The sequence below is a fragment of the Crocodylus siamensis genome, chromosome 6 (genome assembly GCF_052110815.1).
Source record: "Crocodylus siamensis isolate JL-2025a chromosome 6, ASM5211081v1, whole genome shotgun sequence".
In the NCBI taxonomy this organism is placed as follows: Eukaryota; Metazoa; Chordata; order Crocodylia; family Crocodylidae; genus Crocodylus; species Crocodylus siamensis.
The window spans coordinates 35,415,506-35,436,956 of record NC_143400.1 but is presented as its reverse complement, the minus strand read 5'-3'; the positions used below and the strand labels follow the sequence as shown (position 1 = coordinate 35,436,956).

Sequence of the window (21,451 nt, the reverse complement as noted above, 5' to 3'; positions counted from 1 at the left end):
CAGGAATTGCGTCACTGTTGAGTGCAGGGTTGGTGGGTATATGTGTACAATAGATGCCTCAATATTCATGTATGTGTGAGTTTGTGTCAACATGTGGACTGAGGTCAGTACGTGTAGATGCTACGTCATTGGGCTTGTGGCCAGCGCTGTGTCATAGCCTGAGAGAGAGGCTGTGCACATGTGGAAAGCTGCATATGGTTGCTTCTTGCAGAGTGTGTGGGAGCGTCTCTCAACGTGTGAGGGAAAGGGCTTCATCAGGGTGCAGGTGCAGGGAGCAACATCAGCGTATGTTGGCTAAGGGGACTACACACACTTGTATATATAGGCGAATCTGCAGACAGAGCGAAAAGGTTGAAGTTAACCTTATTCAAAAAGCGAAGATAATGATAATGCTGCTTCTTCTGCAGGGTGAAGACTAAAGAGCCCTTTCAAAAGGCTGCCTGGAAAAAGAAGCCAGTGCCAAGATATCAGACCATAAAAGAGATATGCAAAAATGAAGGGCATGCTTTTTGAGCATTGATTTTAGGGGGAACAACAAAATCTACCTATCTGAAAAAAGGTATGCCCAAATAAGACAATTAAAGCCATGTGGACCAGTAGAATAGCACAGCTGATCAGATTGAAATGCCCCCTCCATTCATTACTGATGTGCGGGTGATGTAGCACAGGTCACTTGGAATGCACTTTATATTACAGTGAGCCATATACAGAAGACATTTACTGTGGAGCTGACTAATTGGCTCCACACTAAAGACTCAGCGTCTACATGTGTATTAGGCCGCAGTAAAATAAACGCAAGTACTATCCTATGGCGAAGGTTAGTGAGTTGCAATGCACTTGTAGATCCTGATGGGGCTGGCTGGGACATGAAGGTGCTTCGGTGTGGGGGCTGCCATAGTGGGGCACCCTCGTGCCCCCGCCAGCTCCTCCACAGCATGTTGAGCCAGGGCAGAACAGCTCTGGGCTGGCAGGCTGACCCCCTACCCCAGACCTCCTGCCAGCTGGGGCTGCTCCAATCCTGCTGAATGTGCTGCAGTCCCAGATGCATATGCAAACACATAACCCGGGAGCAATAAACTGTGGCACAATATGTGCCAGCATTTATTGCGTTGCATTAATATCAAGTGTAGATGCACAATACCAGAGTTTATTGTGTTTAACTAATATCACGTGTAGACGCATCTGGTTTGTATTTTCCCAAGTGGACCCGTCTGTCTGATCAGGCCGGCTGTCTGGCAGCATTGTCAAGTATTTTGGGATCTGGGTTTCTAAATTCTATTCCTGTCTTTAGCAGTGTCTTTTAGCTGTATGGATTTTTGTAGGTAACTAAGTGCTTTTTGTCTAAGTTTCTCAGTCTAAAAATAAGTGTATTGCCTATTCAACTCAAACTGGTGTTGGTGTGGTATGATATTTCCAGATGCCATTATGGAAGTGAAACATTCTCAGAAAGGTTTCTTTGGCCCACACTTTCAGTGAAACAAAAATGACTAAAAACTTGCCTTTGACTAGCCTGAACTAATAAAGTTTAATTAATATGCTTGATACTCTAAAATGATGCTCTTAAAGCATCTGTGTCATGTACTTCATTCTAAGCAGTACCTGATGCTAATTCCAGTAATCCTGAATTTAGTTTGTCAGAGGGTTTTGCTGTGATTGGGTTGCCCTCTGCTGTTGACTCGCTTTGAAGCTTCAGTAAGGCATTGGCTCCGAAGCAGCCTGTAATTGCTGCATAAAAGGCTGGAGTTCTCTATGTCATCAATGGGCGCATCTACATGTGCGCATTTACTGAGCTGTAACCTAAATTACTGCATGGTATGAGTGCACGTCTATACATGCGCACCTGTACTGCACAGTAAATATGGTGATTTACACTGACTTGAGTGTAAATATGATACCTGCAAATTTACATCCGATTAGTTACTATGTCATAATGCACATGTAGACACCTTACTGCGCAGTAACACTTTGTGTGGACTGACTTGGGACTAGCTTTAGTCCCAAGTCAGTCCACACACAGCGTTAATGTGCTTTAATGCACGCACGTGTAGATGCCAGCCTATTCCTGCTTACTGCGCAGTAAATTTAAGCCAGTGAAAATGCACGTGTAGACACACCCAGTGTCTATCACAGCAGCATGGGGGGAAAAAAGGCCCCGGGGAGATGTGACACGAAGCTTAATGATACCACATTGGTAGCTCTGAATCAGACAAATATTACCCCAGCAAGAGAGATTAGAATAGGCAATCCCAAAACGTAGGATAAACTTGCCTAAAATTTAATTTCTGGTAATATGTCTTTTGTTTTTAATTGAGAAAGCATTGTATTATTTGAGACATAAAATAATTGCCATGTGGTTATTGGCCTAGGTAGGCTGATGCTTTCCACTCAGAAAATAGGTGAATTGGTGATGCTGCAGAACCTGTAGAAAATGGTAGGACTGCTATTTTTGAATGATGAGGTTATACTCTCAGCCACTTTATTAAAAATTCATGACAAATATTTAGAACATGAAAGAATTCTCTTATCTCAAGTAATTAGACTTTATGTCCATGAAATGCTTTTAGCAACCATGAAATGCTTTAGAAGACTTGAAACAGTTACCAGAAGAAAAACGATGACCTTTAGGACAAAGTGCTAGGTATCTATTTGGCTCTGTTTTCTGTCTAACAGCAATACTTTGTACAGGGCTTCACAGATATTAATTAAACAGAGCAGATAGGTCAGGACACCATTGGACAGTAATAGCAGCATGGAAACCAAAGCAGTAAGACTTTTACTACCATACTTAGTTCACTAGACAGCATTGCCTCTTCCTCTGAGGAGTGTTGCATTCCCCACTTAGTCATTCTTTAGCTAAACTAGACATAGCCTGATTGCTAAACCTTTCCCTTATATCAGACTCCCCAGCCTCTGATAGTTCATTCTCTTCCAAACCCACTCACACTTGCCAATATCCTTATGGAAATGTGGTGCCCAAGAAAGATTTCTGCCTTGTGTGTGGAAAGAAGTAGCATGATAGATTCATTTCTTAATGCAACAATGACATTCTTTCTTTCCCATCAATAAATAAGGAGGATGACGAGCAGCAACTGTGAAAGCTAAGCAGAGGGGAACAAGTGATTTGCACCAAAGCTTATTAAAAGTCTTGGCTGAAAGAGCTCCCTAAAACACTGGTGTTGACTTGTAACCATTTTGGGATTGTAAGGGAGCTTCAGAGGATGGGGCGGAGTGAATATTTTGTGATTGTTTTTAAAGGGTGAATGGTCTTTCCAGGTTAACTGTAATTTGGTTTTACACTGAGCCACAGCAAGATCAGGGAGGGGAGAACGCAGGACATCACAAGCAAAGAATAAAAGGATGGTGGTATAATCAACAATAAGAGGCAAGGTTTAACGGAGAGGAGGTCTCATCAGACGCATTTGACATTGCTGAAAGGGAAAAGATGGCGGCACCTCTGGCCCTGCTTTTGAGGCTCTGTAGGCATGTCTACACGTGCAGTTTAATGTGCAGTAGCCTATTTTACTGTGCATTAAAGCAGTGTGGAAAACAAGTGCTACTGTAAAAGCTCCGTTACCTGGCATCCGTGGGCAACGGGGGGTGCTGGCAAATCACAGATGACGGTTATCTGAGAGCTTATGACAGATACAAATTAACAAAGCATACCAGGCGGCGAAGTGCCGGATCACTCTACTTTTACCGTATGACACCCATGTGCAGGAAAATAGGCTGTGCGCATTAAGGATTGCCTAAAATGCGCACGCTTGCTCTACTGCTCCTTAGCGCAGCCCTAATGCGCGCGACTTCGGTAGGTCACACTGGAGGCACGAGACAGCCCCCTGCTCTGGGAGGGCTCGAGAGCGTGGCAGGGCCCTGCGCCTACAACGCGGCAGGCGATGTTTCAGGAGCCCTTGCCCTACCCAGGGCCTGCGGTGACAGGGCAATAAGGCTGAAGCAACTAACGTCTCTTGATTTCCCCCTTGTTCCTGGTTGTTCTCCCTTGACATCCCTTGTTCCTGCAATGCCTCAGCACAGCCCCGCGCCGTTTGTCATGAGGACAGGAATATTTCTTGCAGCTGGGAGCAATGGTTTTGGGGGGAATAGGGAAATTTTCCACATTGCAGCCATGACCGCCCCCTCCACTCCTGCCCCTCCCCGGGCCAGCACGCTGGCCAGCTCCCACCCCCTACCCCGCCCCCTCCCGCTCTCATTGGCTGCCCGTCGCTTCCGGGTTACGTCGAGGCGGCGGCGGGCGGGGGAGAGGAGGGCCTATATCTGCGCGTGCGCAGTAGCACTGCGGCTCAGCGCGGACAAGATGGCGGCGCTGCGGGCGATCCGGGGGATGGTGAATGGCGCCGTGTCCGAGCTCACCGGCAGCGGCGGGGCGGCCCGCGAGCAGGCGGCCGCGGTCACCCGCGACTACCTCTCCCAGCCCCGGCTCAGTGAGTAGCGCAGGGCCGCCGCTGCCTCCCCCCGGGAGCGGGGCCCTTGACGCGCTTTAAGCCCGCGGCCGGCACGTCTGTCTGCGCCGCCGACGCGCCACAGGCTCCTGGCGTCCTCTCTGCCCCCGGCCCTTGGGCTGCCCCTGTGGAGGAGGCAGCGGGCAGGGCCCTGGGGTGCCTCTGGCCTTGGAGCAGGCTAGCAGGGTGGTCTAGAGGTGGGAGAGGTGACCTGCCCGTGGAGCTGGGAGGCTCCTTTGGGTATAGAGAGGAGGGCTGGTCATGGTGTCCAGTAGGATTGTACAAAATAAGAGTTGGAAAGGATCTAGTCCGACCTCTTGCTCAAAGCAGTACTGGCCACAACTACATCATCCCCGCTGAGACTTTGTCTTAGTGGGGTCTTCAGTACCTTTAAGGATGGAGATCCCACCATCTTGCCACTCTCCTAGTGAGAGAGACTTCCCCAGTATCCAACTTGTTCTGTCTTTGTCACCACCGAGGACAGTCCCATCCTTTTTTGGACCCCCCCCCCCCACCCTCCACCCCACCCCAGAGAGTTGAAGGCAGCTATCCCTCTGTCTTTTTTGCAGACTATATAAGCCCATTTCCCCCGGCTATCCTCACAAGTCCTGCACCCCAGATCCCAAACCTTTTTCATTGCCCTCCGCTGGACTCTGCCCATGGCATCCATGGGGTTGATCTAGCATCCCTGTCTACTTTTAAAAAAAGAAACAAAAAACAGCACTTTACTTTAAACTTGGCACACTCCTGAACCAACCCCAGCTTGTGCCTGCAAGAGACATCATGTTAGTTGGGACCTATCTCCTCCAACATCTATAAATCAGGCACTTTAGTGGGGCTTTTTGGACTCTAATAGCTGATTGAACTGGCTTTAGATTAACTACCCAAAAGTCCCGCTCTGTACAGATGCTGCAGAGCTGTGTTGAACTAATATGCTGCTGCTTCTTACAAAGCATGTTGCATGGTTGGGTTTTTTATTTGTTTTTGGGGGGAGGTTGTCTTTGGTTTTGGGTCATTTTGGGGTTTTTTGGGGGGGGAGATGTTAACATGTGTAAGCAGCCATTTGTGCCTAGAAGTATCTTGCCTGCAAGGGGGGGACTGTGACCTTCCAGTTTGCATATCGATGGAAGAGGTTCAGCAATGGGCACGGTGTAGCTATGCCTTTTTTGGGGATCCCAAAAGAGCCGGAGCTCTATCCCGACTCTTGCTGAATGTAATATTGGGCTTCCTAGCACAAGGGACCTGAAGGGATTGTGAAAGAGTTCTTCCTGTTAGTTGACTAATCTGTGCATGATCACTTCCAAGGCTATGTGGCAACCTTGCAAAGGGAATTTGCCATACAAATGTATAGAGTTGTCTTGCCTTCACAGAGTTTTAAATAAAGCAGGGGTTTCTAAATGTTGGCCTGATTGATGGTTTGTTTCTGTAGCTTATTAGCCAGTCCAGGCAATAGTGGCCTTAGAGACTACAGAAGGTAGAAACCTGCCCTAAATACAAGGGAAGACATTTGGGGCCTTTTTGCCAACTACAGGTATATATTTTATTAAATGGGATATGGTCTTCTGAGAAGATGGATTGGGTTTCTCCAGAGAAGGAGGGGGCTAATGGAGACCCTGTCATCTGAAGCTGTCCACTGGGAGCATCTGCTTGATAGGATGGGAAGGGAGGAAATTAAATGGTGGGCCTATTGCTGCTGTATCCGTTGCCTTTCAAGATTCTGTGGCCTGCATTTGAGTATTCAAAAGACAGTCTCGTACAAGTTAGTGAGGAGTTTGTCATGGAAGTTGTATGGTGAGTTTGTGCAGCTGAAGTCTTAATAATCAATGTCTGGAGGTAGGGTTGATCCTGCTGTGTATAGCTATCAGAATTGAGGCTGCAAGAAAAACAAGCAAATGAGGGTTTTCGTGATGGCAGAGATTTAAAGTGCTGATTCAAACGCTTTAATTTTAAAATTAAGCTTAGACTTTTGCCTGAATTTAAGGGTGGATTAATCTGTCAGCCTTGGTTACAGATCAGGCCAGACCTTTTGTTTTGTTTGGTTTTTGCTTTGGCTACCCCTTCCAAATGTAAGAGATTTGTACCAGGACATGCATATTGGGGAGGTCTTGCATGTTTTACTGGGAGGGGGAAGCGTGGGGAGTTGAAACATTTCATTCCTAAAATATAACTAAAGAATTTATGCAGGTGACTAAATAGCAGTGTCACTTGGAAAGAGTTTGGTGTCTTCTGGATTAATTGGGTCTGTTTAGTATTCCCTTGCCTAACAAAGATGTTCCACTTTTTCTGAGAGGAACTAGACATTACTGTAAATGGAGTAATATGAAGGAGGGTGGGGAGGAGGAGGAGGAGATGGGTATTATTTTCTCCAATAAGCTTGAAATTGTATTTCCCCTTTTTCCACTTCAAGTTTCACAATGATCCTAGTAGGCAGTACTTCTACTGCAAGACCTCTCTCCCTGTACTGCAACAAAGAAAAATCAAAATTAATTGGACAGCTTTTCCAGAGCTCTTTATGTTGGCTCAAGCATTCCTGCCAAAAGAAAAATCTTTAAATCCTTGCCCAGGTTGTATAAGTGGTGTGAGCCACCTTAGACAGTGTAGCAATATAACCCTTTTGTGGTGGTTGACTTCTGTGTTAGGTTGGTTCCATTTTAAGTCCAAATCGGTTATTTTGATCTGTCATGAAAACTTTTATCCAAAAATAAAAGGGAAAAATATGTAGCCCTGGTCACAGCTTGTGGTAGTTCAGTGGTCTCAGTATATTTGGAGCACATATTCTACTTGCTGCACTTGAACTGACGTTTTGTCCATCTCTTTAAAGTTTTTTCTTTTTCGTGCAGTCGAATGTCGGTCACATCATTTGAAGCAGTTGAAGTATCCCTGGAGAGCAATTGGCATGGATGAACCCATGGTCAGCGTGTAGTCAGCAAAAGATTGTTTTGAAGTTTTTGCAAAACCCTCTTCTGATGCTAGATTCAGCTGACTGCTATATCAGAAGCTGCAGTCTTCTGAAGTGGAGGCATTCACACCTGGCAAACCTTTTTGGGGTTCTTCTGAGTTTGCTAGCATGCTGTGTCAATGAAATAACATGGGAGAGTGTGCAGTTTGGTTCCCGTCAACCTTACTAGTGTTGACCAAAACATTACTAGAAACTTTTTTTGGGTGCCAACTTGCCATGCTACTTCTAAAATTCAAAAGCATTGTGGCTTAATGTACTAATCTCCCATCCAAAATGTGACTGGACAATGCGAGGAAGTATACTTTTTATGTTTTGGATCAGTGAGGAAGTGCTGACAAGCCTGTCATAAGTTAAACGGTGGTGTTGCTCAAGTTCTCTCTTTGTGTTTGCGAGTGGCTGGCTACACCCAGGCCCTTTTTCCAACTGATCTAAAACCACTGTCTTTCAGATCAGACAAAAATACTTCTTTGAATAGTTTCCTGGAGCTGGAATTAAGTGTTCAATTCAAAGAACCCCAGAGCACGTATCTGTCTTGGACTGCAAGCCCCCCCCCCCGGAGGAAGGAAAATATGCAAGGGAGGAATTTCTTTTCTTTTTTTTTTTTTTTAATCCTCTTTTTACCCAAGTTCAGACAATCATAGAAAGTTAGGGTTGGAAGGGACCTCAGGAGGTCACATCTAGTCCAACCCTCCCACCCCCAACTAGATCATCCTGGCCAAAGTTCAGTTCAAGTTTATTCTAAATATATAGTTTCAAGGTTGAAAGAAGCTGTGTTCTCTTCCTCGCTTTATCTAAGCAATGGTTATTCAATATATGGTATTGTCAGCACCATGATGTTGACAATTGTCAAACTAACTAGCTCCTGCTCGTTTTGGGGCTTCTAGTAGTTGATTCCAGGTTTGCTATTGAACCTGGCATCCAGTGGAAATGCCTGACAGTGAGGGGAAGTAGCAGTCCTTTAAGTCGCTAGATTTTGTGAGCATTAACGTGTCTAAAGTTGATTCCCTTTTGCTTTGTGTTGCGTTATGCAGAAATTCGAACGCAAATCCACTAGAATGGATAGTGGGGCTTGAAAGATGCTGCTCACTAAACTAATGGACAGACAAAGTTTATGTAAGCAATAGGCAGATACAGAGAGCTGGCTAGTCATGTAGTTAACAGAATGCACTTTGCAGCTGCATGATGCACCCCGCTAATATGCGTAGCCCAGCAGATTTGATAAGACGGCTCAGATATTAGCCCATATAGTATCTGGTATTTTTGACCCTTGCAGGTAAAAATTACTTAATGATAGCGTCACAATAACAGCTGGCAGACAAAGTTCTTTGGGTTAATCTGATATCCTTTATTAGACCAACTGAAATAGTTGGAAAAATTCTTCTTTGCAACGAACCTTGTCTGCCTATGTCCTTAGACCAGCATGGCTACAACCAACACCCCTGAAAAAATGACAACTGCTAGCTTCTGTTAACAGTATAAATAGAAGAGCTGTGACAGGAGACACAAAGCATGGTTTGAGCGCACACTTTGCAGTGTGTACAAAACTCAGACATCTTGTCTAGTGTTACTCTGAACATTTTTTTTTTTTTCCCTTCGGAGTTGGGTCCAGTGGAACTTGTGATGATCTTAAACAAATGAATGCCACCAAGTAACACTTTTCTCTTGATTGTGTTGATCTTAATTTTCCAATTCTAGAAATAGCTTGACTTGCTCATCCATTTTTTTCTTCCTTAAGGCAAACTGATTAATGCTTACTCTTGCTTACAGTCATCCCTTGTGATCCTGGTAAAGCAGGGACTCAAACACTTGCTGTAATTGCAGATCAAGTACAGCTGAAGTTTAACGTGGGATGCTGTACAACCCTTGTGGAAATAATCAGGGGGTCTTTCCCATGCTCATAAAGGGAGTCTTTGTACCATCACAGTATATACAAAGTCCATTTTAAGGAGCAGCAGTAGCCTTACTAGCAAGAAGATACACCAGTCATAAGGTTGATGAACAATGGTAAAACTAATCCTGTGACTTCCTGGGCTCATCTTGTGACATCGTTTGGTTTAACCAGTGTTTAGGCCCTGCAGACTGGAGAAACCCTGGAGTTCCTGTGTGGCTAACAAAGTGCTCTGGGGAAAATCAAATCTAGGCTGGCTCTACTCTCCCTGCAAAGCAGGTTTTGCTAGATGTACAAAGTACTTGGAGATTGGGAGTGGGGAGGGTGGAAATCCTACTAGGATGATCACAGTAGGACATGGGTGGGCAAAATGTGACCCGGGTGCCGGATGCAGCCCGCCAGACTATTCTGTCTGACCCATGGGGTCCCCCAGAATTTAAGAAAATCAGTATTTTTGTGGCCCTGGCTGCCTGTCATGCAGCCCTCGATGGCTTGCGAAAACTCAGTAAGCAGCCCTCCACCTGAAATTGATTTTTGTGGTTAGCAGTCATCTTTTGTTTTAAAATGCAGCCTTTTGTTAGCTGCACTTGAGGGAGATGGTATTTCAAACTATGGTTCTGTGACACCATATTGTAATGCTGGTGCAAATTAGCTCAACTTGTCTCGGCTCTCTTTGCTTTGATAATGTGAGGACTTCCTAGTCTTTGTCTGCTAAGGATGGGGGTCGGGGGAAGGTTGTTAATCCCTGTGATTCAGTGTGCCAGAGAATTCGCTTATCTAAATTGATCTTGTGGATCTTTGCTTCATAACGCATAGCTACATATGAGTTCTGCTTCTGTCCAGAGCTTTGGCTTTGCACACATGCATATTTCCACTCTTCAAACATTTGAGACAATGCAGCTCAAATGAGCCGTAGTAGATACCATCTGGTTTCTGGGCTACTGATTAAAGTGTAACTCTACCTCTTGCAGTGCAGTCCCTTAGCCATACACAGATGAAGAATCTTGCTCTTGCTAAAGAGCTTCTAATATAAAATGAGTTTAAAAAAGCCCTTTTTCTTTCTGGCACACTGATTGGGGAACCTTTAGAGTATTATCCTCTGCCACCTAAGGGAAACGATAAGTAAATTATTGCTTGGGTGTGTGTTTTTTGGTGCATTTATGTCTGGACAGAGATTATAACAGCATCCTTTGAGCTCCTTTTTTCCTGGTCCATAGCTGAAAAATCTGCTCCTACTGTTGTCTTCAAGACCTTGCAATTAACTGTATACAGCTTTATGAAATTGGCTACCTGTCTGAGTTGAAATGACAGTGTGGAGCAGTTCAGGATAAACCTATATTTAACTGACTTAATGAGGAACCTAGGTAACATTTGGATTAAAACTTGACCACATCAGATGGATATGTGCTAGTCAGCATGGCATTTTAACCACAATTGACCTTTTGGCAACACACTGTGCCAGTACTATGTTATGACGCTGGCTACATAAAGCTTTTAGATGACCACTTTATTCAGCAGCTTATGTTTAGCCTGCTCCTGAATGTTTTGTATGATGCATCTTGTTTTGTGTTTCAGCGTATAAGACTGTATCGGGAGTTAATGGTCCACTGGTAATATTGGATCAAGTGAAGGTAAATATTGCTCTTCCTGAAGTCTTTCTGATTGAAGGGGAGAGGAGAAATCCAATGCAGGAAAGCTGGGTTTGTAATTAGACACCGTTTGAATTATTAGCTCTATTACGGATGTGGAGCCTCAGTTTCACGTTAAATGCAAGATCTTATTTGCTTGCAAATGCTCGGAGTTGTATGTTAACTTATTATACAAAGTGCTGCAGACTGAGAGCGTCTGTAAAGCATCCAGGATTTTTGAGGGTCAAATGAAAAGGAAAGTTATGATTCTCCATCAGTTCAACTGATTTATACTGAAGGCAGGGAGGAGACATTGCAATGACTTGTACAGTTATAGATCAAAAAATGGATTACTTATTCAAGCTTCGTTGTTTTCATGGGATGAATTAATAAAGGGGGAACTTCCTTCCCTTGTAATCTGCTGAAAGACTGGGGCTGAATCTATTTCATGGAGGGTATATTGAAGCTTCCCTTAAAGTGACATCAAGTTATTTCCTCTCAAAAAAATTTGGCTCATTTGAGATGTACCTCCAGGCAGCTTGATGGGCACTGTACAGCTTTGTGTAAGTTGGAACAAACATCACACTTGAACAAAATTCTAAACTCTTGAACTTTTCCATAGCCTATGTGCTAAATGTTCTGCAGGGTTTGAAGCTTTTTTTGGGCAGCTTAAGTTGATGATCAACTTGAGCTGTTATGGATTCGGTTTCCACTCTAGACTTTGAACTCTACAAGCCTTGTAGCTGTCTGTCGAGATCCCAGTGAACTCCAGATCTTATGATATCTAATGTAGACTTAAAACTCTTTTCACACTGTCTCATTTTGAATATCCTCTGCAGTTTCCTCGGTATGCAGAAATTGTGCATTTGACGCTTCCTGATGGGACCAAGAGAAGCGGACAGGTTCTAGAAGTCAGCGGCACAAAAGCTGTTGTTCAAGTAAGTTAAGAATGGAGCAGTGCCTCGGAAAGGGTGAAAGAATCCCCTGGGTGGACATAAGTCTTAGATCTAGGTTTGTTGCCTCAAAGCCACAGTTAGGTATGGAAAGAGTGTACAGACCCTTAGAATAATTGGCAGATAGGTGTGAATAGCGCTAATCTCTTGCTGAGGCAGAATTTCTAAGGAAGGGGCCTTCAAGGCCACATCCAGACATGCAGTTATGTACATATTGTGGTTCCACTAACCTCTTTGGCACCCCAGTCCACATGTGTGTAACATTAAAATGTGCCCCATGTTGCAGATTTGCAGCAGAGGGACAAGATTCACTACTGGGATTTTTTGACATGGAACATGTAGAAATAGTATGTACTGGAACAAATGAAGGCTTGCTTCTCCAGCAGAATGCTCTTGCTGGCAGCCAGTGTTCCTGCTGCACCCTTGCTGCTTGAGCCAGGAGGAGCTGGGCAAGGGCAGTTTGTCTCACAACTAAGTGCACGTGCAGGGAGGGGCATGTGGTGTGGCACAAATTTGTGCCACTACTATTTGTGCTGCTGCAAGCACACTCCCCTGCACATCTAAGAGCATAATCTGCACCTGTCTTCAGCTTTGATTGCTAGGTTCCGGATCTGATCTAGTATCCCACAATATCCTTATGAGAACTGGAAGATTGTTGGCTCAGCTGTTTGACAATTCAGTGGGTGGGAAACTGGCTACAGGATAGGACCCCAGAGAGTTTGCATGAACAGATCTGTATCGTCCTAGCATGAAGTGGCCAGTGGTGTCCCTCAGGGGTCTGTGCTTGGACCAGTGCTTTTCAACATCATTTATCAACAGTTTGGATGGGGGAGTGAAAAGCTCGCTGGCCAAGTTTGCGGCTGGCACCAAGTTATGGGGCAGTGTGTTAATGTTGGCTGATAGGTCATAGATACAGGCAGACCTAGACAGGCTCGAGAGTTGGGCAGACCGGAACCAAATGAAATTTAACACTTCCAAATGTATGGTGCTCCATGTGGGGGCAAACAACCCTCAACATATGTACAGGCTCAACATATGTACAGGCTCTGTGGTGACGGCTTCAACTGCACCATGGCCAAAAGGGACCTAGGGGTAATGATTGACTATCACATGAATATGAGCCAGTGCAATGCGGTGGTCAGCAGGGCAAACAGCACGCTGCCATGCATGAACTGATGCATCTTGTGTAAAACTAAGAAAGTGATACGCCTGCTGGTGAAACCACAGTTGAAGTACTATGTCCAATTCTGGGCACCACATTTCAATAAGGACATGGAAAAACTTGAGTGGGTCCAGAAAAGAGCCACCCATATAATTAGGAACTTTCAGGGCAAGCCATACAAGGAAAGGCTGAGGGATCTGTGCATCTTTTTAGCCTAAAGAAGAGAAGGTTGAGAGGGGACTTGGTAGCAGCTTACCGCTATATCAGAGGAGTGCATCAGGAGCTTGATAAACAACTGTGTTCGCTAGGAAAGACCAGGACCAGTGGATACAAACTCCTAGAAGGCTGCTTCAGGCTTAATACCCAGGAAAACTCCTCCACAGTCAGGGTGTCCAGATGGGAATAAACTCCCTCTAGAGGTGGTGCAGTCACCTGCCTCGGAGGCTTTTAAGAGGAGACTGGACAGTCATCCCCCAGTTGTCTTCCTGTCTAAAGCGGGGAACTGGACCCGATGATCTGTGAGGTCTCCTCCAGCCCCTAACAATCTGTGAATCTATGTTGCTGAGCTGTTGCATGTCTGTGGTGCACCTATGCATTTTTTTTTTTTTTTAATTATAAGTAAAAATCAGAGTTAACAATGACTTCATGCAGATGATGAGGATTATTGTGCAGGTGGAAAATGATCTCAAACATTAAAGGAATAATACCACATAGCTAAAAAGGCCAGTCATCAACTTTTTACAAGTCTTGGTTAAAACACCTCTGTTTACCGTGCTGCTTTTTTAATATATCCATACTGGTGAGCAGATTCCAAATGGTCTTGGTAGTAGGTGCTAGATTACACCCATTGAGTAAAAATGATTGCTTGCTGTGTAGTGCCATCCCATTTTGTTATAACAATGCCTAATGGTTCTATTAACCTGTGCTATGTAGAACACTCATCTCCATCCCATTTCTTCTTGCTTTGGAGGTATTTGAAGGAACTTCGGGTATTGACGCTAAGAAAACATCGTGTGAGTTTACTGGAGATATTCTCCGAACCCCAGTATCTGAAGATATGCTCGGTATGTACTGAGTCTTGATTTAATGGCTAATAGAAAGAAGTAAATGGGTAGAAGAACAACCAGGTAGTAGCTGTACTCTTCATATAATCTTGTTATCCTCACAGGTCGTGTATTTAATGGATCAGGAAAACCTATTGACAGAGGCCCCATGGTCTTGGCTGAAGATTACCTTGACATCATGGGTATTCCTTTCTTTTTCTTCTGGTAGATAGTCATGCTGCTTTTGAATTTATTGGGCAGCAGTGGGTTCCATTCAGCTGTAAGAATGCTATGTGGTAATAGAGGTTTCCTGGAAAACATCAAGTATTTGTACTGAGTAAATTACCTAGTAGGCTAAAAAGTACAATCAAAGTGGTGGTAACTGGTATAACTGAGCAAGTAAAACAAAACTGACTTGCACTTTGCCTCCTCCCCAGCAAGAACCTTTTAGAATAAAAAAAAAAAAAATAGAGAGTTTGATTCACGCACTGTGTGCACCTTGGACCCATTGCTGGTAGAAGGGAGAGGCCTGATTTGATTTATTTGACTTCCTTTCCATTCTGTGTACTACACAAGGAACAGTAATTCATTTCCAGAGGTGTCTGCAAATTTAAAGCACGAGATCCCATACATAGAACGGAAGAATGAAGGATTAAGCTTCCGTTAATTCTCCAGGAAGACTTTTTTTCTAGCAAGTCAAGACGAGATGACAGGGCACACAGTCCTGGCCTGTTTCTTTCCTGCAGTCTACTTGGCAGCTTTTATTAAAGAGAGTGCTTTGATAATAGCATTTTCTAAATTTATAAAAAGATTATTTACCATCCCCCCCCCCCCCAAAAGATACTAGGTTGTTAACTTGCTTTCAAAGAATAGGGTGATATTGTACTACCTTTATTGTCCATCTGTGCAGTTATCAATGTCTATTTGACATTGATATTGTCAATAAGAAATTTCTCAACAAAAAAAAATTGGCAGTTCTAAAATGCATTGGTTTGGGGTTTTTTTTAACTTTTTAGTCTTCCTGTGAAGCCTTGCTGATCCATCTTTTTGATCAATGCATATTAATGTGGTTTTTCTGTGGAAATAATAGGTCAACCAATTAATCCCCAGTGTCGAATCTACCCGGAAGAGATGATTCAGACTGGCATTTCTGCTATAGATGGCATGAACAGTATTGCTAGAGGACAGAAAATTCCCATATTCTCTGCTGCAGGCTTGCCCCATAATGAGGTGGGTGCTTTAACAGAGAGTTTTGTGATGGAAAAAGTAGCTGCTGAGGCCTCTGGTTCAGGACAGTATTATGAGCTATGTTATACAGTGATGGTCTTGGCCTTCCCCTCCATATTGCAGCGCTCTTTTTGATATATTTTAGATATTTTATACGGACACAAAATAAGTGCAGACTTGGACTTCAGTAAACCCCAGCACTCAAGATACCATATCACAAATGGGTTTAATTAGGCCGAATACTGTGCTGCAGTGTAAGTCTTCAAATACCCTTTGGTCTGTTGACCTCGCAGCAGAGATTTGGAAGGCAACAAACCATATTTGCCCGTCAAAAATAAAAACAAATTGACGATTGTTTTATGCCACTGTGTCATAGAAAATGCAGAATATGCAATTTAGTGCAGGGGGATGATACCTTTCTTTCCTCTTCAGATTGCAGCTCAGATATGTCGCCAGGCTGGCTTGGTGAAGAAATCCAAAGATGTGATGGACTACAGTGAAGATAACTTTGCTATTGTGTTTGCTGCTATGGGTGTAAGTGGCATGAATTTCAGGTACAACATGGAAAGGCAGCTGTACTAAGTGGTTCCTTTTGTAACTGGGGCATGGGAGCAGACTTTTAATGGTGACAAGTACTGTACTTTTTAGAATGATTCTAAGCTGCTCAGATTCCAGCTGCTACCAGAATTGCAGAGGAGCATTTGGGGTAGAAAGCTTTTCCCATTGAACTTCCCCCTGGGAAGTATACGACCTCAAACACTGTCCTTTGTGGATGTGTCTCTCTCTTACTTTCACATGTGATTAAACCCAGTCATTTTGATCTTTTTCAAGCTATTCCTGAGATGCACACAAATTAGGGTTGTTTCACCCCGTAACAGGGTGAAGGCACGTACCCAATTTTCTGGAATTGCACAGTGCATCTCTGAGCCTGAATATTTGTTTTATCGCCTGGGTAGGGATCATGAGAACAGGACAAGACTCTTGATGTATAGCAACTCTGTCAAGTTGAGTAATGAATCAGGACCTGGTAGGGTATTGTTCAGCTGTGGCTAGACTGTTGAAGAACTTTTGTCACAGCTGAACTGAAAGCAGAGGTAGTTGGTATTTGGCATTCCTAGTCCACAGGGGAAGTAAAACTTAAGGGTAGACTCGAGTGTGTGAAAGTCATGATGCTGTCTTCCTGTTTTGTAAATTACCAAACTTAATATTGTGTTTTTAGGTAAACATGGAAACGGCCCGATTCTTCAAATCGGACTTTGAGGAAAATGGGTCCATGGACAACGTGTGTCTCTTCCTGAATTTGGCCAACGATCCAACGTAAGTAGGTAAAATGCCACTTCCAGCAGGGGTGAGGAGAAGTAGTGTACTGTAGAGAGGGATTGTGACCTTGACAAGCTTTTGAAACAAGTTCTGAAAAACTTTTTTGGCTTGTCAAATGTCAGTGGCTATGGAGCTGGGTATTGAATGCATGCTTTACAGTTGGTATGTTAGTTACAGGGTTTCTAAACTGCTTCTCTAAAACTTACCTTGAATTGTGCTGCTTGTGGTCAGATCCAATCCACAAATATCCAGCATAATGCCTGTAACCTGCTGGGGTTTTTTTGCAGCATCGAGCGTATTATTACACCTCGTCTAGCCCTGACCACAGCAGAGTTCCTGGCATATCAGTGTGAGAAGCACGTATTGGTCATTCTGACAGACATGAGCTCCTATGCTGAAGCCCTGCGAGAGGTATTTGTTCCTGTGTACTAAATTAGTTGTGTCCTTGTATGTTCAGTGTTTCTCAGAGGGGTGAGAGATTCCAACTTGACAAATCTATTAACTGCTCACCCCTTCCTGTAAAGGATTCAATACTGTACAAAGATCCTGTCTAGGTTTTTCTGTTTAAGGAAGAGGCAGTGTTTAAATTTTGGACATAACCAAACAGCTGTAATTGGGAAAGATGACAGATGACCAAGTACACCTAAGTCTCACTTAATGCATGCAATTGCTTCTGACTTATGCTGGAAATAATATGGGGATTTTGGAGGGTTTTTTTTAAAGACTTGCTGATGTTTGCAAGCAAAGTTCTGTCATGTCCTGTACCCTTCTGCCTGGGCACAGCTCTGGCTAGTCTCTGGAAAAGTACTGTAAAAAGATCTTGTATGTTTATGAATGTCAGACTAGTTGGCAGAAGAGACCTGATTCTCTCAAGTGTTCTTGTTCATGCCTTCTCTCATCAGTGTTACAAGATCTGTCTTTGAGGCAAATCCTTCCCTATGCCTGGTTTGTGGTGGTGCTATAGTTTTTGAAGAATTTGAGTAGCTATATTTTTGGCACCACCAAGTGGCAGATACTTCTGATCATGGGAAATTGCAGCTTTGTGGAAGCTGTGTCTGACAAGTCTGCTCATGTGCTTGATTCAACTTTGCCTGGATTGTCTGCAGGTGTCCGCAGCCAGAGAGGAAGTCCCCGGTCGCCGTGGCTTCCCAGGTTACATGTACACTGACTTAGCCACCATATATGAGCGTGCTGGGCGTGTAGAAGGCAGGAATGGCTCCATTACTCAAATTCCTATCCTTACCATGCCTAATGATGGTGAGTCCACAGGCTGCTTTGCACATACAGGCGTGTAATATAAGTTGTCACATGGCTCTCACATTTTGACATGTTAGTTTTGTGTGCATGCCATGGGAGGATACCCAGCTGGCTGACAAAACTATGAAGGTTGAAGGTACCTATTGTGACTTCCTGTTGTTGGCTTCTCCCCCAGTGGGACTGGAGATTTTATTTAGATGTTCCAAAAAGTTATCCTCTCCCAAATAAAGATTTACAACCTGACTACTGGTGCAGAAGAGAAGTTAAACCATAATATATATCCCTTCTCACATGTGCTGATAGATGTACAAAAAGAGTTTTCAGTAGCTGATGGTCTCTGTTACGACCAAAGGCAAATTCCAGCTAGTTCAGGAAATCTGTTGCAAAAAGTTTTTAATGTGTTCTTGATATTTGGAAGGAGCTGGGGATGTCCCTGAATAAACTGCATCTCTCTGGAGCAACAGAAATCCACTTTATTAACATACATGCCAAATGCTTTACAAAGCTCTACATACCACTTAAGAGTGAGAATAATTTCAAACGGTGAATGAGGCACAAAGAGAGGTGACTTCACCTAAAATTTTCCCTGATAAAACAACTGGGTGTTCAGCCAATTGGGTAACTAGCCAATCTCAAGAAGGCTTCCACAACAGCTTTCTTGCTGTGAATGGTTTTTAAATGTCCTCTTCTGGTTAATGGATATCTTATTCAGATCCTCTTGGTTTGTTTTACCTACAGCAGGAGCAGCTCAATGTATTGCTCTGTTTTGTAGCTCTTTGACTTCTTATCAAAGCATGAGATTCCACTCTAACTTCAAGGCATGTTAAATGTCACAATTGTGGATTATCATGGTATCTGGAATGTGATGCTTCATCATTTCAAAAGCCTGACATGTCCCTGCTGCTTTGGTTTGAATGGGTATAAAAAAACGGAGTCAGAAAACTAAATACCCCCTTCCCCTTTCAGATATTACTCATCCTATTCCTGACTTGACTGGATATATTACTGAGGGACAGATTTATGTGGACAGGCAGCTGCACAACAGACAGGTATTTCACCATTGAGCATTTTGATCCATCTTACTTTTCAGAACTTTAAATCTTAGCTTATGTTTTCTTGCACCTGCTTGTATAATGGTTCTGAGCTAAATGTGGAACACCTGTAATAGTAGCCGAGTCAAGGACTCTGAGGGGGTGCAAAGCCTTGTATTAAAGACCAAGTCTAAAGAGTAAAGAGTGCCCTCTTGTTTGGGTTTTTTTTAAGTTGGTTAAAATGGCCAGAACTCGTGAGTAAGGTATCTGTGTTTTTATCTTGGCTGTGAGGTAAACTTGGCAAGAAAACAGATACCAAAGATCTTCCCCCCCCTTTCCTGTTATACAACACTTAAATCCCTATGAACACTGCTGGTACAACACTTTTTTGGATTTTTTTTTTTTTTTTTTTTTTTTTTTTGATGCTGTTGTCTAAGCGTAGGAACACTGCTTTAATCTCTGTCACTTCCGTCATGCCCAGGTATTAAAATTTTAATTGCTTGGCTTTCTGGACTGGACTGTAACTACTACCTGCTTTGTCAGTTTCCCATACTGTCAAGATTTTAAGGGTTTTCTGGGTATTAAGAGTGCCTAAAAATTAAAGATATATTCAGTAATGAAGACCTTCCAAATGTGTTTGGTTTGGTTTGGTTTGTTTTGGTTTAGTTTGTTTTCTTTCTTTTTAGTGCTCCTAACTTCTTGTCTTCCCTCCAGATTTACCCACCGATCAATGTGTTGCCCTCTTTATCTCGACTGATGAAGTCTGCTATTGGAGAAGGCATGACCAGAAAAGATCATGCAGATGTGTCCAACCAGCTGGTATGTGTGATTACTGTTTACCTAGAGTAGTTGGAGAGCTGAACATATGCCTCTGCTTTCATATGACATCCTGAAAACAAGTGTATACGATCAGCAACTTTTAATCCCAAGCAATTTGACCTGCCAGCCAGAGTAGGCTCTAGTCTGTAGTGCTGTTCAATGCCATTTGCTTTTGCTGACAGTACAAGACCACCTTATAATAAGGGAGGGTGGGTATGTGTGTGTGGACTAGTAGTTCTCAACCATTTTAGGCTCAAGCCACCCTTTGGAAAATGCCAACTCCTAGTTTCCACTCTTTTGAGCCTGGAAAAACAATATATTGCAACACTATGATTTCTCATTTGAAATCATTGGACACTTTTATACACACACCTTTTTTTTTTTTTTTGGTCCTGTGACATGCTGGAGATCTACTGCTTTGGAGCAGACTCAATTGAACATGTTTACTTGTGAATCATGTTTATACACCTAACAGTGCTAATACTGTGTGGCATCCCACAGCACCCCTGAAAGGAACTCAAGGTTGAGAAACACCGGTGTAGACCCTTGGTTCACCAGCAGTGCACTGAAGAATTTTTATTTTATTTATTTTTTTTTAGGTTCACTGCAACAAATGCTGTTTGCTTACCTTGCCATGCCACTCTGTTCATAGGGTGTTTTTTCTTTTGTTTTTTGTGGGGGAAGTTTTCCCTGTAAAACGTCTAGAATTCTCCAGCAGTTGCTTTGTAAGCAACAGCACGACATAAGTTTCTTCGTATTGTAATCCAAATACCACTGCATTGAGGATTTTGTACTTCAGCTATCACTGTTGATGCTGTACTGTTTTTTTGCTTTCGCATTAAAGTGAGGAGTAGAACTCAGGAATAAGATACTGTCTATCTGTAAGCATCAAATGCATTGGCACTGCCAGGAGTCTCATGCTCTGAGCATCGTCATGGTTGACACTTGCTCTCTGCTTTTTTTTTTTTTTTTTCCCCCCTACTAGTATGCTTGCTATGCTATTGGAAAGGATGTGCAAGCAATGAAGGCTGTAGTTGGTGAGGAAGCTCTTACTTCAGATGATCTTCTCTATCTGGAGTTTCTGCAGAAGTTTGAAAAGAACTTTATTGCTCAGGGTAAGTGTAACATTTCAAGTGTTTGGTGGTGATCTGCTTACATTTGTCCTAACGCCACGCGAGCGCATGTCTTATTTGGCCATTTACTTAAAATGGGAAAGTGTGATCAGTCTGCTGTTACCTCTTCAGGTCCTTATGAAAATCGCACTGTTTACGAGACTTTAGACATTGGCTGGCAGCTGCTGCGTATTTTCCCCAAGGAGATGCTGAAGAGAATCCCGCAGAGTACCCTGGCTGAGTTCTACCCTCGAGACTCGACCGCAAAGCACTAGCTGTGACTTCATCTCTTGCTCCGTGCTCTGTGAAACGCTGTTCGTTTTCTTCATGTGTTGGTGTTTACTTGTCACCCCATCATTAAAACCGGAAAAAGTGACACCTGTGCCAGTGTTCCTGATGTTTTAAGCTGATATCAGAGTTTAAAATATCTCTTTCCAAAGGCTGGATCTTCAGGGGTTTAGTAAAATGCCTGCAGGGAGAAGCTTCAAGGTCACTTGTCTATACAGATGTGTGTAGTTAAGGTACTACTCCTACCTGGCATATTTAAGTTTTTGGTAAACTGACTTCCTTTTTAAACCCTGTCGAGAAATTTACC

General features: G+C 43.4%; 1 protein-coding gene across 1 annotated transcript; it reads left to right on the top strand.

Annotated features, from left to right (window-relative positions):
- The first annotated feature begins 4,278 nt into the window (after positions 1-4,278).
- Positions 4,279-21,232, top strand: ATP6V1B2 (ATPase H+ transporting V1 subunit B2). The gene is made up of 14 exons (XM_090051356.1): positions 4,279-4,439; positions 10,880-10,935; positions 11,772-11,870; positions 14,018-14,111; positions 14,216-14,293; positions 15,181-15,320; positions 15,750-15,851; positions 16,537-16,634; positions 16,925-17,048; positions 17,744-17,894; positions 18,861-18,943; positions 19,640-19,744; positions 20,730-20,859; positions 20,989-21,232. The coding sequence occupies exons 1-14, from the start codon at positions 4,313-4,315 to the stop codon at positions 21,129-21,131; spliced, it is 1,530 nt and encodes a 509-aa protein (XP_089907482.1). The 5' UTR covers positions 4,279-4,312; the 3' UTR covers positions 21,132-21,232.
- The last annotated feature ends 219 nt before the right edge of the window (positions 21,233-21,451 follow it).